Source organism: Aulonocara sp. 'chitande type north' Nkhata Bay, linkage group LG23, assembly GCF_057382095.1.
Source record: "Aulonocara sp. 'chitande type north' Nkhata Bay isolate Kocher_YH1m ecotype deep benthic linkage group LG23, A_spYH_male_GT1.1, whole genome shotgun sequence".
In the NCBI taxonomy this organism is placed as follows: domain Eukaryota; kingdom Metazoa; phylum Chordata; class Actinopteri; order Cichliformes; family Cichlidae; genus Aulonocara; species Aulonocara sp. 'chitande type north' Nkhata Bay.
The window spans coordinates 52,040,977-52,058,209 of NC_141365.1; the positions used below are offsets into that span (position 1 = coordinate 52,040,977).

At 40.6% G+C, this 17,233-nt stretch overlaps 1 protein-coding gene across 1 annotated transcript in view; it reads left to right on the forward strand.

The window, feature by feature from the left end:
• Nucleotides 1–17,233, forward strand: part of nlgn4xa (neuroligin 4 X-linked a) — a 107,464-nt gene that overhangs the window by 39,197 nt on the left and 51,034 nt on the right. Inside the window, exon 3 of the mRNA XM_086281688.1 lies at nt 1,852–2,004. Coding sequence (XP_086137814.1) covers nt 1,852–2,004 — 153 coding nt within the window. The remainder of the gene's footprint in view (nt 1–1,851; nt 2,005–17,233) is intronic.

The following is a 17,233-nucleotide window of genomic DNA, read 5'->3' on the forward strand; positions in this document are numbered from 1 at the left end:
GAGCCGAACCGAAAGAGCCGGATCTCTAAAAAGAGCCGGAAATCCCATCACTAATCAGGGGGTCCTTTTGTCCCTCTGTGGGGGGAAACTCCCACTAGGTTTATATCTGGGACTCTCCACCATTTGACCTTAGAACTGAAGAAACTTCTCGGATGAGAGGTGAAACGTCTTCAAGCAACTTAAAGAAGTCCAGACGCTTTTCTTTGCAAGCTGCTTTGACTACGATGACCTGGATGACTGAGAACCTTCACAGACATGTTATAGAGCTAGTTTATCACTTTAAAATGACAACACTGCACTAAAACTCTTCTTATCAATAGTTAAACAATTTACAGTGGTCATATGTTCATTACAGTGGATGCACAGATGTTAATGCACAATAATCATATAGGATGCTGTGCATTAAAACCCACCTCAGCCAATCTGTCATCAGTTCAACACTTCCAGTGGCATTTATCCACAGATGTGGTTATTTTGACAAATGGAATTAGGTACAAAATAAACAGCAGTTGTTAAAGTCCAGACCTCAACTCAATACTGTGGTAGGACCTGCTGAATCACAGTATGGAACAGAACTGCACAGAGCCACGTGAAAACTTTAACACAACGTACATGTTTGCTTCCTGCCAACAGTAACCAGCAATTCTTACCACAGAGAAATGACTCTCAGACAGTGTTCAATGAAACCAAAGTGAATTATGTAGTAACTGTAAAAGTTATCGACATAACTGTGTTGTCGTCATAGAGCAGTCACACTATATTGATGTATTTGCTTTGTGATATAAAAGCTACCAGATGAATTTCCAGTCAAATGCACAATTTGTTGTCATATTTTCTACTGAAATGTAAAAAATAACATTGAATATCCAGTTTAGTGAACAGAAAGGTGCCATGCTACACAACGTGAGCAGTAGTGCTTGCTACTACAAGAGTCAGTCAGTCTATTACACCAAATTCATACCATGCATTTATCTGTGCCTACTGGGTAAATGCACAAGTTCAGAACTTTGTCCAAGGATACTTTGACACATGAACTGGAGGAGCCACGGATCTTATTTTGAGGAATGACCTTTTACACTTTACAGCATTCTGCTAACCATACACACAATAATCTGTGTATCGTATAGTATGGTAACACTATAGTCATTACCCTCATAATCTTTCAGCCCCTGAAACAGGGAAGTTTGAGTTTTTTAAATTGTTATTTCAAAAAGCAGAGCCTTGTGATTCAAACGATGTAAACCACTTTCAGTTTGAAAGTTTCACATTAAGTGAAATATAAGAACCCAACAGTGGGTCATGACACTGTCAATATGGGGCCCCGCAATTAAAACATAGTGGTTGCCTTAAGGTCTTTAAAGCATCTGATGCTTTGATGTAATCTCTTTCCACTAATGACAAACAAATGTGCACTTCACTGAAGTGCCACACAGTCGGCCTGGAGCCCTTTATGGTCTGGGAAGTTAGAGAAACGTTGTCATCTTTGCATACATTTGATTTGTGCTTCCTGTTCTCCTAAAACACATTAAAATAGTATATGTTATATGTTATCATACTGTCTTTAGAACAGATCATAAAACAAAAGCGAAACACTGAATATTAGCTCCGATTATTTGTTTATCTAGTCTGTTTAGTTGTTTTAGTAACCTCAGTAAAACATTATTGTGCGCTTCCTGATTTTTGTAGGTTCAGGTGCCAATATAGCACTGAAAACACTTTTAGTGTATTTGTTTAAAAGTTGTAAACAAAATAAAATGTAATCACATTCTGCATGAAAACGAGTTCCTGATTTTAAAAAAATCATTGGGTTCAATTAAAAAAGACATTTTTGTTGTATTTTCTTATCTACAGATATCCACGATGAGAACGGGTTAAAGCCAGTCATGGTTTACATCCACGGAGGATCCTACATGGAGGGAACTGGCAACATGATTGATGGCAGCATCCTGGCCAGCTATGGAAATGTCATCGTCATCACAATCAATTACCGGCTCGGAGTTCTCGGTGAGTCCGCCGCTTTAATTGTGGTGTTTTAACTGGTTTGGAGAAGTGCTGATTGTGGCATAAGTGGTTCATTGATTTGTTGATTGATTTGACTGTTTGGCTTCCCCTCTTTCATTAACTGGCTCGCTGTTACATTCAGGGAGCGGGACATTAGAAATGTTCTTCTTTGATCACATATTTATCTTTGAAACTTTTCCTTAAAAATTGATTTGCAGCTGAAATTCATACGTACACAGATATACTTGATACACTATTCCCACTCATCATCGTGGAGTTTTCAAGCTGCAGTTTCTTTTTCCTGTTCTCCAATCCTCCATGTTGCCAGGTTAGGACGTGGTTTGCATTTTTGTCTGTATTCATCTCTGTTTAAAATACCTTTATATCAGTGCAGCCCACATTTCTTATTAGGACAATAACCCTTTTCTTTTTGAGATGAACTATGAAGAGACGTGTTTCTCTGAAAGTATTTTATCAAATTGTAACAACATTCTTTAATTTGGCATGAAAAAACCCTTTAACCTAGCTATCCCAGGTTGTCAGAAGAAAATGTACAAATGAAGACAGATACGCTTTTCCAGGGTCAGATTTCGAGTCAAAGCTGCACTTTTTGTCATTATAGTAATTATTTAAGTCATGATGCAAATGGACAAAGATTTGGGTGCTAAGGCTTGTGTTTGGTGGACCAACTGTGTCAAGATCAAAACAGCTTGCTGACTTGATAATCTTGCTAATGATGAGGTAGGCATAAAGGCACTATGATTTTTCCTTTAGAAAACAACGATGCATGTATATTAAGATGTATGTTGACTTTGTGAATGAGTCTAAAATCATTGGTTTCTCTGATAAACTTTATTACTTGCTTCATTTTTTCCTGATGGCAGCGTGCAACCATTCTGCAGGGATGTACAGTGGTCCCTCGCTATAACGCAGTTCACCTTTCGCGGCCTCGCTGTTTGGCTGATATTTTTTTATTTTATTTTTTTGTGCAGCGCATTCTGTTCTGAGTCCTGATTGGCCAAACAGACACAACAATGTCGACGAAACGTCGTCACCTGCGGGCGCCTTTGGTTTCGTTCTATGATACTGGACTTATTTTTCTACGAAGGTTTGAACTTCGAGAGTTTAAACAAGAGAGAAAAGTGTGAAAATGTTCATGCCTGTCTGAGAAAAGTGTGTAAAGTGTGTAGTGAGGGGGTTTTACAGCCTTAAAACATCTATAAGAATTGTAAAAAATAAAGCTGGCTACTTCGGGGATTTCAGCTATCGTGGGTTATTTTTAGAACGTAAGTCCTGCGATAAACGAGGGAGCGCTGTAATTCTAAAACCGAGATGGATAAAAGCACTGAAGCCTTGTAACAGTTGTACTAACTTACAGTTACCAGTTTGAATAAGTAGTCCATATTTCCTGTATAGTGTCTTTACAGCATGCATAATATTTATAAATCCCTCATATTTTGGCATCCATGTCTTAGATTTAGATACAAATAACCTGTTTCCACTCAGCATGATTGTAATTGTTCAGTTAGGTAAGATAAGAGGAAGATATTGTGTCTGTGTTCAAACTGCTTTGGAGAAGCATCATACAACTTTGATTTTCCTTTACATCAAGTTTGATGAATTGACTGGTACATCGTCACATACAGGAAATCTCGACCAACTGTTTGTCTAAAGGGTCAGAGTCTCTGCTTCTAAAGACTGTCGCCCTTTTAAAGTGGTGGTGGGCAGACACAGCTAGCTCTACCTGCCTGCAGTGCCTACCCAGCTTCCTCATGTATAGCATTTAACTGAGTAGTCCCACAAGTCAGATTTGTTTACCAGCCAGACTCTCCCCTTAATGACTTGTTGCACTAATTTAGTGACTATGAAAATAAACCTAAAGGATCTGTTAAACCTGATGAAACACATCAAATTAAGTTTTGAAAACAAAGTATAATCTAGTGTGTGCTGTCAATGCTGTTATTTATTTCTCAAGTGACGGCTGCACATTACAGCTCTCAAACGTTGAACTGGATTAAATGATTAAGGGTACTGCCTAATGAAGACGGTGTGGAAATCTTTTTATTTCTTGGCAGATAAATTGATATTTGTTTGACTGACTATTCCAGGTATTCCTGGTATGCGTTCTGTAGGGTTGCCAACTCCCTGAAAAATAAATAAGGGACACCTCGTGGCCAGGGCTGGGCAACCCAGTTGTCTTCACCCTTCCCAGTGTGGTAGCTCTTTTTTTTGTGTGTGAAATTATTTTTTAACCATTTGACTTGAACTTGATTTAAGCAGATGCATATTCTTTGTGATATGAACACATGGGAAACAAATGATCATTTAGCCATTTATTTTTAGCTCAAAATGACAACATTAACACAATAAAACAGGTCTCTTTCTTAAACAGAAGCCTGCCATGCTTAACTTTTGAGAATATAAGTAAATCTTTCTTTAAAAGAACTCTGTCCTGCTTAACTTAAAATTATATAAATTAATAGAAAACAATAGAATGAAAAATATTCTTGTAACTGTGCACATATAGTGCATTTAGTACAATTGGCTTCAGCTGAGGTATTATTTCAGCTTTTCTAATGCTAATCAGCTGCTCCTGTTTGTAAACCCACTTGTTCCCATGATTACGCATCATAACTCATCATCATTATTCATCGATGTATTACTTTTATGTATTAGTGATCTATTTGTTGTAATCATCTATCCTTGCAGTTGTTTATTACACAAAATAAATTATATTATCACACTTCTGGCCACATAGCGCTGATATTCACTGCACATGCCCATATTAACCTTAACCAGAGGGTTTAAACAACAAACCAGTGTTTACATACCATATCTGCTTCTGCCGTGGCCTGGTGGACAAGAAATTGGTTAAGGGTTCCCCGAGCTTTCACGCCCCTCATGTTCTTCATGTGCCCACCATTAGAAGCATGCCTATGGAAAAAGTGCGCCGGCACACAGTGCAGTGCGCTTTATAGGTGTTATCGTGCATTTTCCCAGCCAGGTGTTTTCCTTTTCCATTCCTCCCTGTACTTTTGCAGCCTTTTTTTTCTTTCTCTGAGGGGAACAAACATTGCTGCTCTAATGCTGGGCTCACACTGTGCGGTTTTTGGCCCATTTTGAGACGATTTTTGAGTCATGCGACCGATTTGGTGATCGGCCCAATTTTGGCCTTCATCGTGCGTGGTGTAGTATACGTGGGGTAACGAGAATTGCTCGTGAGCCGCTCACACTGCTCACGCTCAAACACGTAAACGTCGGTGAAAAAGACGGAGCAGCGGTGCAGCGTGTGATCTGGACACAAGCGATGGAGGCACAACTTGTAGAACTTTGGCTCATCCGAGCCTTTTCGATGTGGCCTCACAAAATTATCACGACCACAACAACCATGAAAATAGTTGGATTTACATGCTGCTCAATCACAGCTGCCTGATCAGTGTTTTTCATTAGCAATTGAGCATAATTGATTGTGGTGGTGTGTCTGTGTGAGTGAAAGACAGAGAGAGCGAGCAACAGATTTTCTGTTATAACCTTCATTTTATGGACGCACAGTGTGAGCACTCAGGTCGTATCAGAGCATCGGGCGGTATAGTGTGAGACCTGCATCGTGACCTACCAACTTCTAACCCCTGCGAGTCAATCGTGCAGTTTGAAAATTGCACAGTGTCTGCCCAGCTTTAGGTGTACTGTCGTCCGAGACTTGTACCGCAGTGTCGGCGTTTGTTTCCCCGCTGGCCATGCTTGTTGTTGTGGTCATCTGTTGTCTTCCAATATTTTCTCTGTAAGCGACCTTTCCTCGACCAATGAGATGAGCTGTAATCCGACTTGTCATACTCAAATTGTCATAAGTGTGCTGTCAGCTCATTGGTCACAAAGCAGGAGAGGGGCTGGGAATTATGTTTTCAAACAAAGTGTTAATTCCATAAACATTTATAGACTACTTTTGATTCTCACTGTATTACGGGACAAAGTGCGTCCCTTATTAGCTCAATACGGGACGTGTGCTTTTGTTTCTAAATACGGGACGATTCCGTTTTTTAAGGGACGGTTGGCAACCCTAGCGTTCTGTGTTCGAGTAGCAGCAGATTAGCATTGAGTAGCACACCATGCTCTAAATCAACAAATTACATACATACATTTGTTGGGTCTGCGCTTCCACAGGCCCCGCTGGTTTAGAAACGTATTCCCGTTAACGACAAGGAAGCAAGACAATCAGCAATCGACCTATTTTTCTTGCGAGAAAGGGAGGCTGGTCGGAACCAGGCTCTTGGAGCTAAACGCTCCTCACCCGTCTCCTAGCCAGCTTCAAATAAACAGCCTTCCTTGCCGCCTTTTATTGAAAACAGTTACAATACACACAAGCACCACCCATTGTAAAACCCGCCTATGGTTCTAAAAGACACCATGTGTGTGCACGTGTAAGCACGTGTGTGTATGTGTGTGTGTATGCAAGTGCGAGAATGTGTGTGTCTGTATGCATCTGAGTGTTTGTGTTTGGGGGTACGTTTGTGTGACCTCATGCTCACCAAAAGGGTCATAAAGGCAGGAAGTTTACTAACCAAGAAAACAGAACCCTCACATAGGATGTCCCATAATAAAACACTACATCCTCCCCCATCATTCAACAAGCTGGAGAGGTGCTCAGAGACAAAGGGATGTCTTTGATAATGCTGCTTGAGTTAAGACTTTACAAATTTAAGTAACGCTATGACAACATTTAACAATTTAAACCTAACAACGTTCCTGTGAAAATGTTTCACACAATTTCCAGCATAGATGCTACGAACACCACCCCTGACATGAAACAGCTCAAGTTGTTCATTTCACACCTTGATAAGCAGCTTTATGTGGCTGCTTCACCTAATCGCTAATGTTATGTTAAGTAAATCCATATAACAGAAAGAATATCCGGTCGTTAAGTGATGACGTGATGACGTGATGAATCCTACTTCCGGGTCTAAAGTAGTCTGCGTTTAATATGGCTTTTGTGTTGTTAACATGTTTAATGTTTTGTATTTTCTTCTATTTAATCTCAAAAAGCTCCTAAAACAGTCAGTGATCACTGTTGACCTCCCTCGGCTTTTATTACCGCTAATCATTTATTTAAGCTCAGTTTTTAAAACCTTAGGATGTAACTACAGCCCAGCCCACGCAGCAGTATATGAATGACTAACCTCGTATTGTGGATGGATTATCTCAGTTGTTCTCCTGGCTGAAGTTTGGTCCTTTTACAGCATCCTGCCATGCGATTACATTTGTTCCTGACCACCGAGAACACTCACGGTAACTTTTATCCAGTGGAAAAAAGTTAGCTTGTTTATATTATGCTAACATAGCTGTGTCGCTAGCGGTCACGTAGCACATCATTATATACCAGCTAGCCCAACTTCAGTAACCCTACAAACGTCACTGCTGTTTAGTTTTCTGTCTTCATTTATGTTGGAAGTGATAACAGAGCTGTACGTTTTAATTTGTTTCCAAAACCCCGCAGTCAGGACATGCTATATTGTATTTAGATAGAAGCTAGCGAGCTAACTCCCTGCTAACTTCTAACTCTGTTAAATGTCATAAATTCCATTTTCATGGATGCCTGGATGTTAAACTCAATAGTTACACCTGGTAGAGCAGAACGCTGCAGCGGAGTTTAGGCCCAGACACGGCTAGTGATGTCAGACTTAACAACCGGATTGAGTGTGAGTATGTTGAACTTGTTACCATGTTACCATGGCGATTTACCCCAGTAAGAAGTGAAATGCTTTCATAGTACTGAAAACCCAGGGTTACCCCTGAAGTTACCTGGACAAGCCAAAATCCTGCTGGTAGTAGAAGCCTGGAAGTCCCTGGAAATTGTTAGGATAAGAGCAGCTACAAGTGCATTGGACAAACCATATATGATGATCTCCTACAGGCTAGCATCTGCTCATCAGATCAGTGAAGTACAGAATGCAGCACTAAATAGTAAAAACAGCAGCCAGTCTGAAACCAAGGAGGAAAGTAGCTAGAGTAGTTAGCTATACACCTACCAAGCTGTTAAGATAGTTTTGCATAATTTGTACACAAAATGTGTACATAAATATCTGACATGTAACAGATGAATTATCGATGTAAACCTGTTGCTGCAACCTCCCTGGCCTTTAGTTCCTCACAACCATCTGTGCTTCAGCTGTAGGTGTATAACTTGAAGTCACATGGTGATCATGGCTTGCATGTAGAAAAGCTACAGGCCGCAGAAATAGACTATCGAATGTTTGCAGATCAGGGAGCCACATATGAACCCCAGTCAGACTGGTCTGGTAGGACCTTTGCTCTTTTCAGTGTCTCATGTTGTCGTGTTTATTCCTGTGCTTGAAATTTTCAGGCAGAGCCCAACAAGAACCCTGTCTAACACGTCGTTAGAAAAACTTCCATAGGTGTTCAACGGAGCTGAGATCTTATTGTTACAAAGGCTATAACATGGGATTTCAATTATTTGCATATTGTTCTTAAATGTGTCACTCATCTGTACATATGGATGAGTGAAACTTGTCTTGACACCAGTTGTTGTTCACTTCTGATGAAGCTGTTTTCAACAACCACCTTGTTATACAGATACACACAAATATAAAACACTTATCTCGGTGTTAAATATCAAATTTCCTTCATGGTTGTTGTTTCCGGGTTTGAATTGAAAGTGCGCTCCATATGGTTTGTTTGCTGTTTGCATGAGGTGTGTTGTTTAGTGAAGTGAAGCCACAGTATATCCTTATGAACGCTGCCGCTGCTCTGCTGCACTGTGCCGTGCTTTGCTCTGCTTACCATTTGTTATAAGGCCGAGCTGTCTGCACCAGTCTCTATATTTAGTTTCCTGGGAGCCGGGGGGAAAAGGTGTTCTGGAAAAGTGTGCACTGCAGAGAGGAAAAAAGAGAAGAGGAGAGAGACAGAGAATGAGAAAAAGAGGGAGAGAATACAGATGAAAAAACAGATAAAGACAACGGATGAAGGAGAACATTAGGACAAATAACAAAAAGACAGTCAGAATGGCAGCGTAGCCAGAAAGATGATTCTGTTCAGCTTTCAGCAGAATCACCTTTCTGGATTAACCATGCACCCAGACATTCAAATACTAAAATCTTTATGTAACAAAGAAAAAAAAGGGAAAAAAATCACTCATGAGCATCAATCTGGTTACTTAAGCATCGTAGAGTGGCATTATGAACAAACTGGTGACAGTTCTGTGTTTGTTACTTTGTTTCTTTTCCTACAGAGAATGGAACGTCTTAGGGTTTGACTGGATTGATTTTTAAGATTTCTATCATCATCCTGCTCTATTAAAAAGTGTTTCCCAATACAGCTAAATTATTCTGTTACATTTAGGAGAAAGCAAAGTGATGCAAAAGTCAAAGATTCAGTTCCATGAAAACCATCTGATTTAAAATGCCTCAACAAGCTTACTACCAAGAACTACAGAGAGAGTTTCTCCCAAACTGACTGACTGTTCATTTCAGTTTAAAATCCTTCACTTGAAACAAACCCCATCTAGTTTTCAATTCAAAAAGGTTTTTTAATATAGTGCTAAATCACAACAATAATCATCTCAAGGCACTTTATGTGTCAAGTTCAAAAAAGAAAGTATAGGAAGGCTTATGGCCTCGCCACCATGAGTACGCCTGATCTCAGAAGCTAAGCGGTATGGGGCCTCGTTAGTACTTGGATGGGAAGCCATCTGGAAATACCAAATACTGCAAGCTTTGGGGCGTTTCTGTGGCTCAGAGGTACAGCGGATTGTCTATTTGGAAAGTTGGTGGTTTGATCCCCGACTACTGCATTTTGCATTTGTCCTTGCTGAACCCCAAACTGCCCCCAATACCTACATCAGCATGTGAGTGTGTGAACGTTTACTTAAAGTGTTAGGTACTTGTATGAATGTGGGTGAGTAAGAAAGTGCTGTGGGTGGAGTCCACAGTGCAAATGAAATCCTACAGTCTGAGCCAAAAAACCCACAGACACAAGTGAGGAATCGTTCAGGGTCACTGGATCACCCCTAACTGCAGGTTTTATCAAGTTTTGATCCTATATATCTTCCAAAGACCCCTGTATACTGCATCAAGCAAAAAGAGCCCACTGAGAGCACAGCCTTACTTGTGATTCCTGAGTTTCCAAAAGTAGAATGGGAGCGCTTCAGCTATCAGGCCTGTCTTCTGTGGAGCCAGCTCCCAGTTGGGATTCAGAATGTCCCATTTGCTTTTAACAGTGGGCTTAAAATTTCACTTTTTGAGTATAAAAAGAAAAAAGCTTACACTCAGGAATGATTAGGGTGACCCTGAATCATATTCTAGACCTTAGGCTCAGCCCACTGGACCTCTAATGCACTGTTTTTGACCCTCCAGTGCTTCTTAGGGTTAGGGTTAGGGGTTACTTCTATTCTATGCCATTAACTTGTGTTTGCTCTCTCTCGCAGTTTTTTTATTTTGTTGTTTTGTATTCTCTCTGTGCACTCTTTTCCAACTTTTCTTTCCCTTCCTCTCCCAGTCAATTATGAGAGACTGTTAAAGACCCTTTGTGCCCAACCATCGTCAACTATCTCTCTCTAACTAGGGAATTCAGCGAAAGCATCCTCCTGTTCATTTGACATTGTACCTGCATAATTATTCAAAAATGTCTTCCAGGCTATTGGTCCATCTGTGCTCACTCTAATCCACTCTTCACTGGCGTCTGGTATAGTTCTGGTTTATTTTAAAAATGCTGCTATTCTCCCACTTTTACAAAAACCTCAGCTAGACCCTTCTCTTTTGAGCAGCTACAGACCAATCTCCAAATTACCATTAATTGCTAAGCTTCTAGAAAATGTTGTGGCTAAGCAGCTTATAGCAGCTCTTGAAAACCACAGCATTGCACTAAGTTTCAGTCCGGCTTTCGCAGAGCTCACTCCATGGAAACAGCCCTTCTTTGGGTCTCAAGTGACATTTTGATGAGTAATGATGCAGGAAAATGATCTGTTCTGCTTATGTTGGACCTCGCGTCGGTGTTTGACACAGTTGACCACCACATCCTGCTTGAAAGGCTTAAACATTGGGTTGGTCTACCTGGAGCTGCCTTGGAGTGGCTCTCATATCTACATCACCGACGTTTTTCTGTGGTGGTCTCTGATTTTAGGTCATCCTCTACCTCCCTAACTTGTGCTGTCCCTCGGGGTTTGGTTTTGGAGCCTTTATTGTTTTTAGTATATCTTCTCGCCCTCCAGCATATAATGGGCTCCTTCAAGAACATTTCTTATCACTGTTATGCTGGTGACATTCAGTTGTATGTTTCTTTTAAGCCCCAGGATTTATTGAAGCTTCAGCTTCTGAATGACTGCTTAGATTCTATCAGATGTTGGCTGCAAATTTCCTCCAACTCAACGAGGGGAAAACTGAAGTCCTCGTATGTGCTCCGGACAGATTTTAATCCCAGATAGTGAAAGTCCTTGGTCCTCTCTCGGTCTATGTTAAATCCTCTATCAGGAATTTAGGTGTCACCTTTGACTCGACTCTCGCATTTGGATGGGCATGTGAATTCTCTGGTTCGGTCTTGTTTTTATCATTTAAGAAATGTGGCTGAGTTAGGCACTATTTTATTTTGCTCTGATTGCTATACGTACATTTATTTCTTCGCGCTTCTACTATTGTAACTCACTGCTTATGTGTCTAAGGTTCCCTGGAGCTTCTGCAGGTTGTGCAAAACACTGCAGCTGGGCTTTTGACTAAATCCAGTATTCACATGTGACACCGCTGCTATCTGAGCTACGCTGGCTTCTTATTGAACTCAGAGTCCATTTTAAGATCCTGGTTTTGACTGGTCATCTGATCAGAACTTACTTGCTATGAAACAGACTAACATGAGAACTAAGGGTGACAGAGCTTTTGCCACTGTGGCCTGAGACTGTGGACTCAGAACTGTGTTTTTAAAAAACAATTCAAAACTCACCTTTTTAAAACCGCTTTTGGTTCATTTTTGCCTGTTTTATGTTGTCTGTTTCACCTTTATGAATTGTTAACTTAAAGGTGATATATAAATACAATGTTATTTGTTATTAGTTATTTAACACAGGATGGTCTGTAGCGTATTCTATAAAGCACCTGTGAACTGGAACTATATAAATAAAATGACTTTTTATTTAAGAATTGCAATTTTAGATACATTTCAGTGAGAAGTTGTTTCTGTGATAACGCTGCTCTCACACTCATCCTCCAGTGTGGATCTGCACCAAAGGAAGAACAAAACAGGTAGAATGAGAATCGTCTGTGAAACACCTGTAAACACGGCAGTATTGTCACCTCACTATTGCCTGAGTGTTGCAGTTCAAAGGATTCACACAGATATTTGCAGCAGCTGTTGAGAAGGTGCTAACATGCAATGGTGCCTGACTCAGTGAGTGAGTAAATGTGTGACACTGGGCTGAAGCAGATGCCTAGTGTGAAGGGACAACAATCTCTGCAGGCTGAGCAGCTCGATCGTGTCTGTGCCGGCAGGCTGATTGGAGACGGGTGTAAGAAGTCATCAAACACTCATCAGCTCGCACCACTTTAACATCAAATTCCCTGCTGGACGGCCGTCAGTGTATCATTTACACCTTTTTCCACATCTCACATTGCTCTGCTCTGGTCTTGTTGTTTCCGAAGGACAAGTGTACAACTCAATCCACCCTGTTGCTAAAATTAACCTGCTATAATGTGTCAAAAAGTAGCACATGTCAATATTGGGTCAGGCCAATATCGGCTGCCCAATGCGGGGGAGCAAGAACGATGCTTGTGTGGATCATACATGTCAGGATCCAAATGTGCATGCGCATTACCTCACATGTCAGTGTTGTGGCGCATCTCTCACTATATGACCAGGAGGAAAAGACCCTTAATTGATTGGACATAAAATAAAGTTTCAGTTTGTGTCGTATATCTCTGGATCTTGTTGCACTGAGTGTGAAATTATTATTTCTACATCTTCTGTTGCATTATGCTTTCTACCATATTGACTTGTAACTGCACAGCTGAGTCCAATTACCCTTAGTGATTGGTCTTTTCTAACAAATTTCCCAGTGCGCTGCAGCAACAGTATTGTGACAAATGTTTTTGTGTGCTGCACTAATTAGTGTGAACTATGGAGTTTGGCACTGTGAAGCGTTTAGCATTCGTTTTCAGCTCGTCATTTTCATTTTTTGGTTGTAACACTGAAGCTGCAAAGAGTAGGCATAGTTACTGGGGTCAGTCACCCAAAACAACAGACGGTGCACAAAAGAGGTGAAAGGGAGAGTACAGGAAGGGTGGAGGTGAGTATCAGGGGTGATTTATTGCAGAAGGATAGCAGCAAGAGAGAAAGGGAAGGTTTACACGATGGCAGAAAGACATGCTTTCATGTATGGTTTGGAAACCGTGGCACTGACAAAAAGACAGGAGGCAGAGCTGGAGGTGGCAGAGTTCAATATTTTAAGGATTTTGTTGGGGATGACCAGAATAGACCGGACTACATATGGGTACAACAGAGGGACACCTCGGGTGGAACGCTTTGGAGACAAAGTTGGAGAGGCAAGGCTGAGATGGTTTGTGCAGGGGAGGGATATATTTAACAAAGGCAGGAGCCAATGAGGAAGACCACAGAGCTCATGGATACAGGGAAGGGGGGCATGCAGATGGTTTGTGTACAAAAGCTAACACTTTATAAAAGCTGAACACAGCTAAAGGAAGGTAATACACATTTATCACACGCAAACACTCAATTTAATTCCCTCCAAATTACATACTTGTTGGAAATTATTAAAATAAAGACACATTGCATTGGCAAAGAATTAAATACACTTTCCTTTCAAATAGCCTTTTTAGTATTGACATTCAAAATGTGAGCATGTAGCTATTATTGAGTTTGACTGCTGCTGTTGACTTTCACTGAAGAATTTCAAGTCAAGTCATTATAGTTTGAAAGGAATGCTACAAGCTACTGCAGTGACTCAACTAGTTGTGATCTCAGTAATATCACTAATTAGCTAACAAAAGCTTTCCAGTTACTTTGTACCACAGGGACTGATTGCTGAATCTGTGGCAAAGAAGCAGAGCTGCAACAAAGAAAAGAGCCTCACTCTCAAACACACCTTTCATGTCACATCTCACAGCTTTCCTTACCCAAGACAAGAGATAACAGTTAATTAGAAACAAACACAGAACAGTTAACAGTCACTAATATGTGTAAAGATGTTCCTACCCGAACAAAAATATAAGTACTGCCAGGCCTTTATCGTTTGCTTTTCTTTGTTCATAGAGAACAAAGAAAGGTAAGAAAATACCCCAAATGAATCCAGACATAGACCCCATCCTTCCTAATTAGGATTCAAAACCCCTTCAGATCTTATCATATGTAACCATGCTCTGCTCCGAGCTTTTTGTTCTTAAATCTTCCAGAATTTAGTTCTTGACCACGCAGCAACAAGGATTTCCTCTACATTGTTTTAATTTTATCATACTATCCAAGAGGAAGAATCCTTACGTAATAGTGTTGCACAATTTTGTGTGTGTGTTTTTTTAAGACCAGTTTCCGTACATCTGTTTGAGTTTCAGTCTCACTGCTCTCGTTAATCTTTTTCCTTCAGTGGGCAACTGCTTTGAGGGAGAGAACTCAAACCACTGCATAGTACCTGCTCACAAACAAAGAGCACAATTAAACATATAACAGTTTTAACAAAGTTAGATTTTTGTAGCTTATTGCAGAGAAGTTAAGAATAACAGAGAGGGAGACAGGAAGCTGATAGTTTGTTACTTTTATTTAAAACTCTTTTTTAGTCACATAGCTGTCTTGCGTATTCTGTGTGATTCCTCTTTATTCTAGTATTTCATTCTAAATTCTTCTGTTCCAATCCTTTACCAGCCTCTCTTGTAGTCAGAGGCAAAGTGCTCAGCCTCCCAAGCAGCCTCTTCTTCCTGCTTCTCTATAACTCCTCAGTTTCTGCAAGGACAGCTATTGCTGGGAGGAGGTCATTACCACTCCAGAACTCTTCCCCCTGGTTGTGCAGCGATGACAGCACGTGAGGAGAGAGAAGAATATGCTGTCACTGCTGTCGCCTCACGACAGTGGTAAGCAGCAGCTATCCACTTTGCTTGTGAGTCAGGGTATGAGGTAATGTCTTCTGACATGACACAGAAAGGCCGACGGCTGGAGCTGCAGTTCACATTCTGCTACCAGAAAAAAAAGGGCAGAAAAACCCTGAAAAACATGCTTTTGATCTTGTACACATGAAGACGGTGAGTGGATGATGGTGAGTGGAGTCATCTGTCACTTACAGATGTTGCTCTGCAAATGCTGCTCTGTGTGCCTTTGACAGACTGTGCCAGTGCCTTGGTCCCAACTACTCAGCAGTATCTGCTAGTTCTCATTACATCTGCCCTTTCCTTTCCCCCCATGTGTCACTGATTCAGGATATTGGGTTCGATACAATTTCCGAGAAATACTCTGATTTTTTTAATGTATGATAATGTCATGAAACAGTTGCTATCATGTTTAAAGCACAGAGGAATGCAGATATGTTAGCCTAGCCTAGTGTTAGATCCCCAGACAAAGGGTAACCTCCACATAACATGAGGTGCCACTCCCCACTCCAACCACCCCCCAAGAAAAGACCAGTAACACGGAACCACTGAAAATATGAGACGGCAGTATATTTGCTGTAGAAATGAGCAGTTCAAAACCAAACTCATTTCTAATGCTGCCTAGTTTTCCCTAACTGAGAGTAAAACTATAGACAATTGTCTAACTTTGACTCATTTCAACATTCACAAACTATTTACAAAATGCTCCAAAACAACAAACATATTAGAAGATATCAGAATATGTTCCCCAACAACTTTTGTTCAGACTTCTCATACTCATCTGGTCTGTTTTCTGGGTGTCAACTGGAGGTTCAAGGACTCAGGAAGTCACCAATCACTTTTTGCCAAAGTTTGTTTTCTCTGTTGAGTCAGCGTCACAAGAATTTATAGTCACAAACAAAGTAAAGTAGTCCAAAATGCTTCTTTCTGGATTGGACTTTCAGCAGACGTAACAAAATGTGCACCATGTGACCAAAAACTAAATCAGGAAGACTGAACCCCAAAGATTCCTGACACATCTCTGGTAGCAAACAGCAGAAGCGATGACCTCTCATGGCCAGTGTTGGTCAAGTTACTTGAAAAAAGTAATCAGTAACTAATTACTGATTACTTCCCCAAAAAGTAATCCCGTTACTTTACTGATTACTTATTTTCAAAAGTAATTAATTACTTAGTTACTTTTTAAAAACACGATTTACAACCTGAAGAGGTGATAAAGCGATAGATCTTTCAGCCCAATTCTACTTTTTCTGCATAATCCATCATACAAAATGTAATCAAATGGAAAAGTCTCTTTTTAAAACTTGTTTTATTAGTTTTAATCTTTTAACTTTATGCATCAAGCAAACATTTAATTATATGCAACATTCTCTGACTGGAAGAAATTAGTTTAAACCTATTTAAACTTATTTTCTGCACATTCCAGCACATAAAATAAAATATTTTTTGTGTTTACACTCAGTCTTTCAAATAGATGCAAGTAAAACAGCAGAAAATAAATAAAGTCAAAGACTCAGCGGCCCTGTTGCTCTATTTTCACCTGTAAAGCAGGACTGCGGTAGGCGGAGGTTTACCCTGGTGCAGGTGTGCCGCGGTCAGTGGAAGGATACGGCAGTTTCTCTGTGAGTTTCCCATTACGTCGTAGCTACTCGGTGCTTGTTGGAAGTTTAGGGGTTTTTTGCTGTAAAAAGAAGTTTTCTTCTCACGCACAGCGGACACTAAACTCAAAGTAAGGTCAGTACTTCCACGCTTTAAACGCTGCACGCTCATACTCTCTCCCGCAAATGATATATGATCCATTGTTGATCTGCACACAGCTGTTGTCACGAACGTCGCACTCGCTTACGTCACTGTCATGAGACACTCGCAAAAAAAATCACGGCTTTAGTAACGCAGTAACGCAGCGTGCTTACGGGAAAGGAACGGTAATCTAATGACCGTTTTTGCAATAGTAATCCCTTACTTTACTCGTTACTTGAAAAAAAGTAATCAGATTACAGCAACGCGTTACTGCCCATCTCTGCTCATGGCCCTCATGCAAAGCAATGTTTTGGGTTTGGTAGAACATTTCTCATGCACTCTGGCTCTCTGTGTAACAAGTGCTGGACGTAAAGTTCTGTCACATCTTGGGTAAACATTTTGTACAT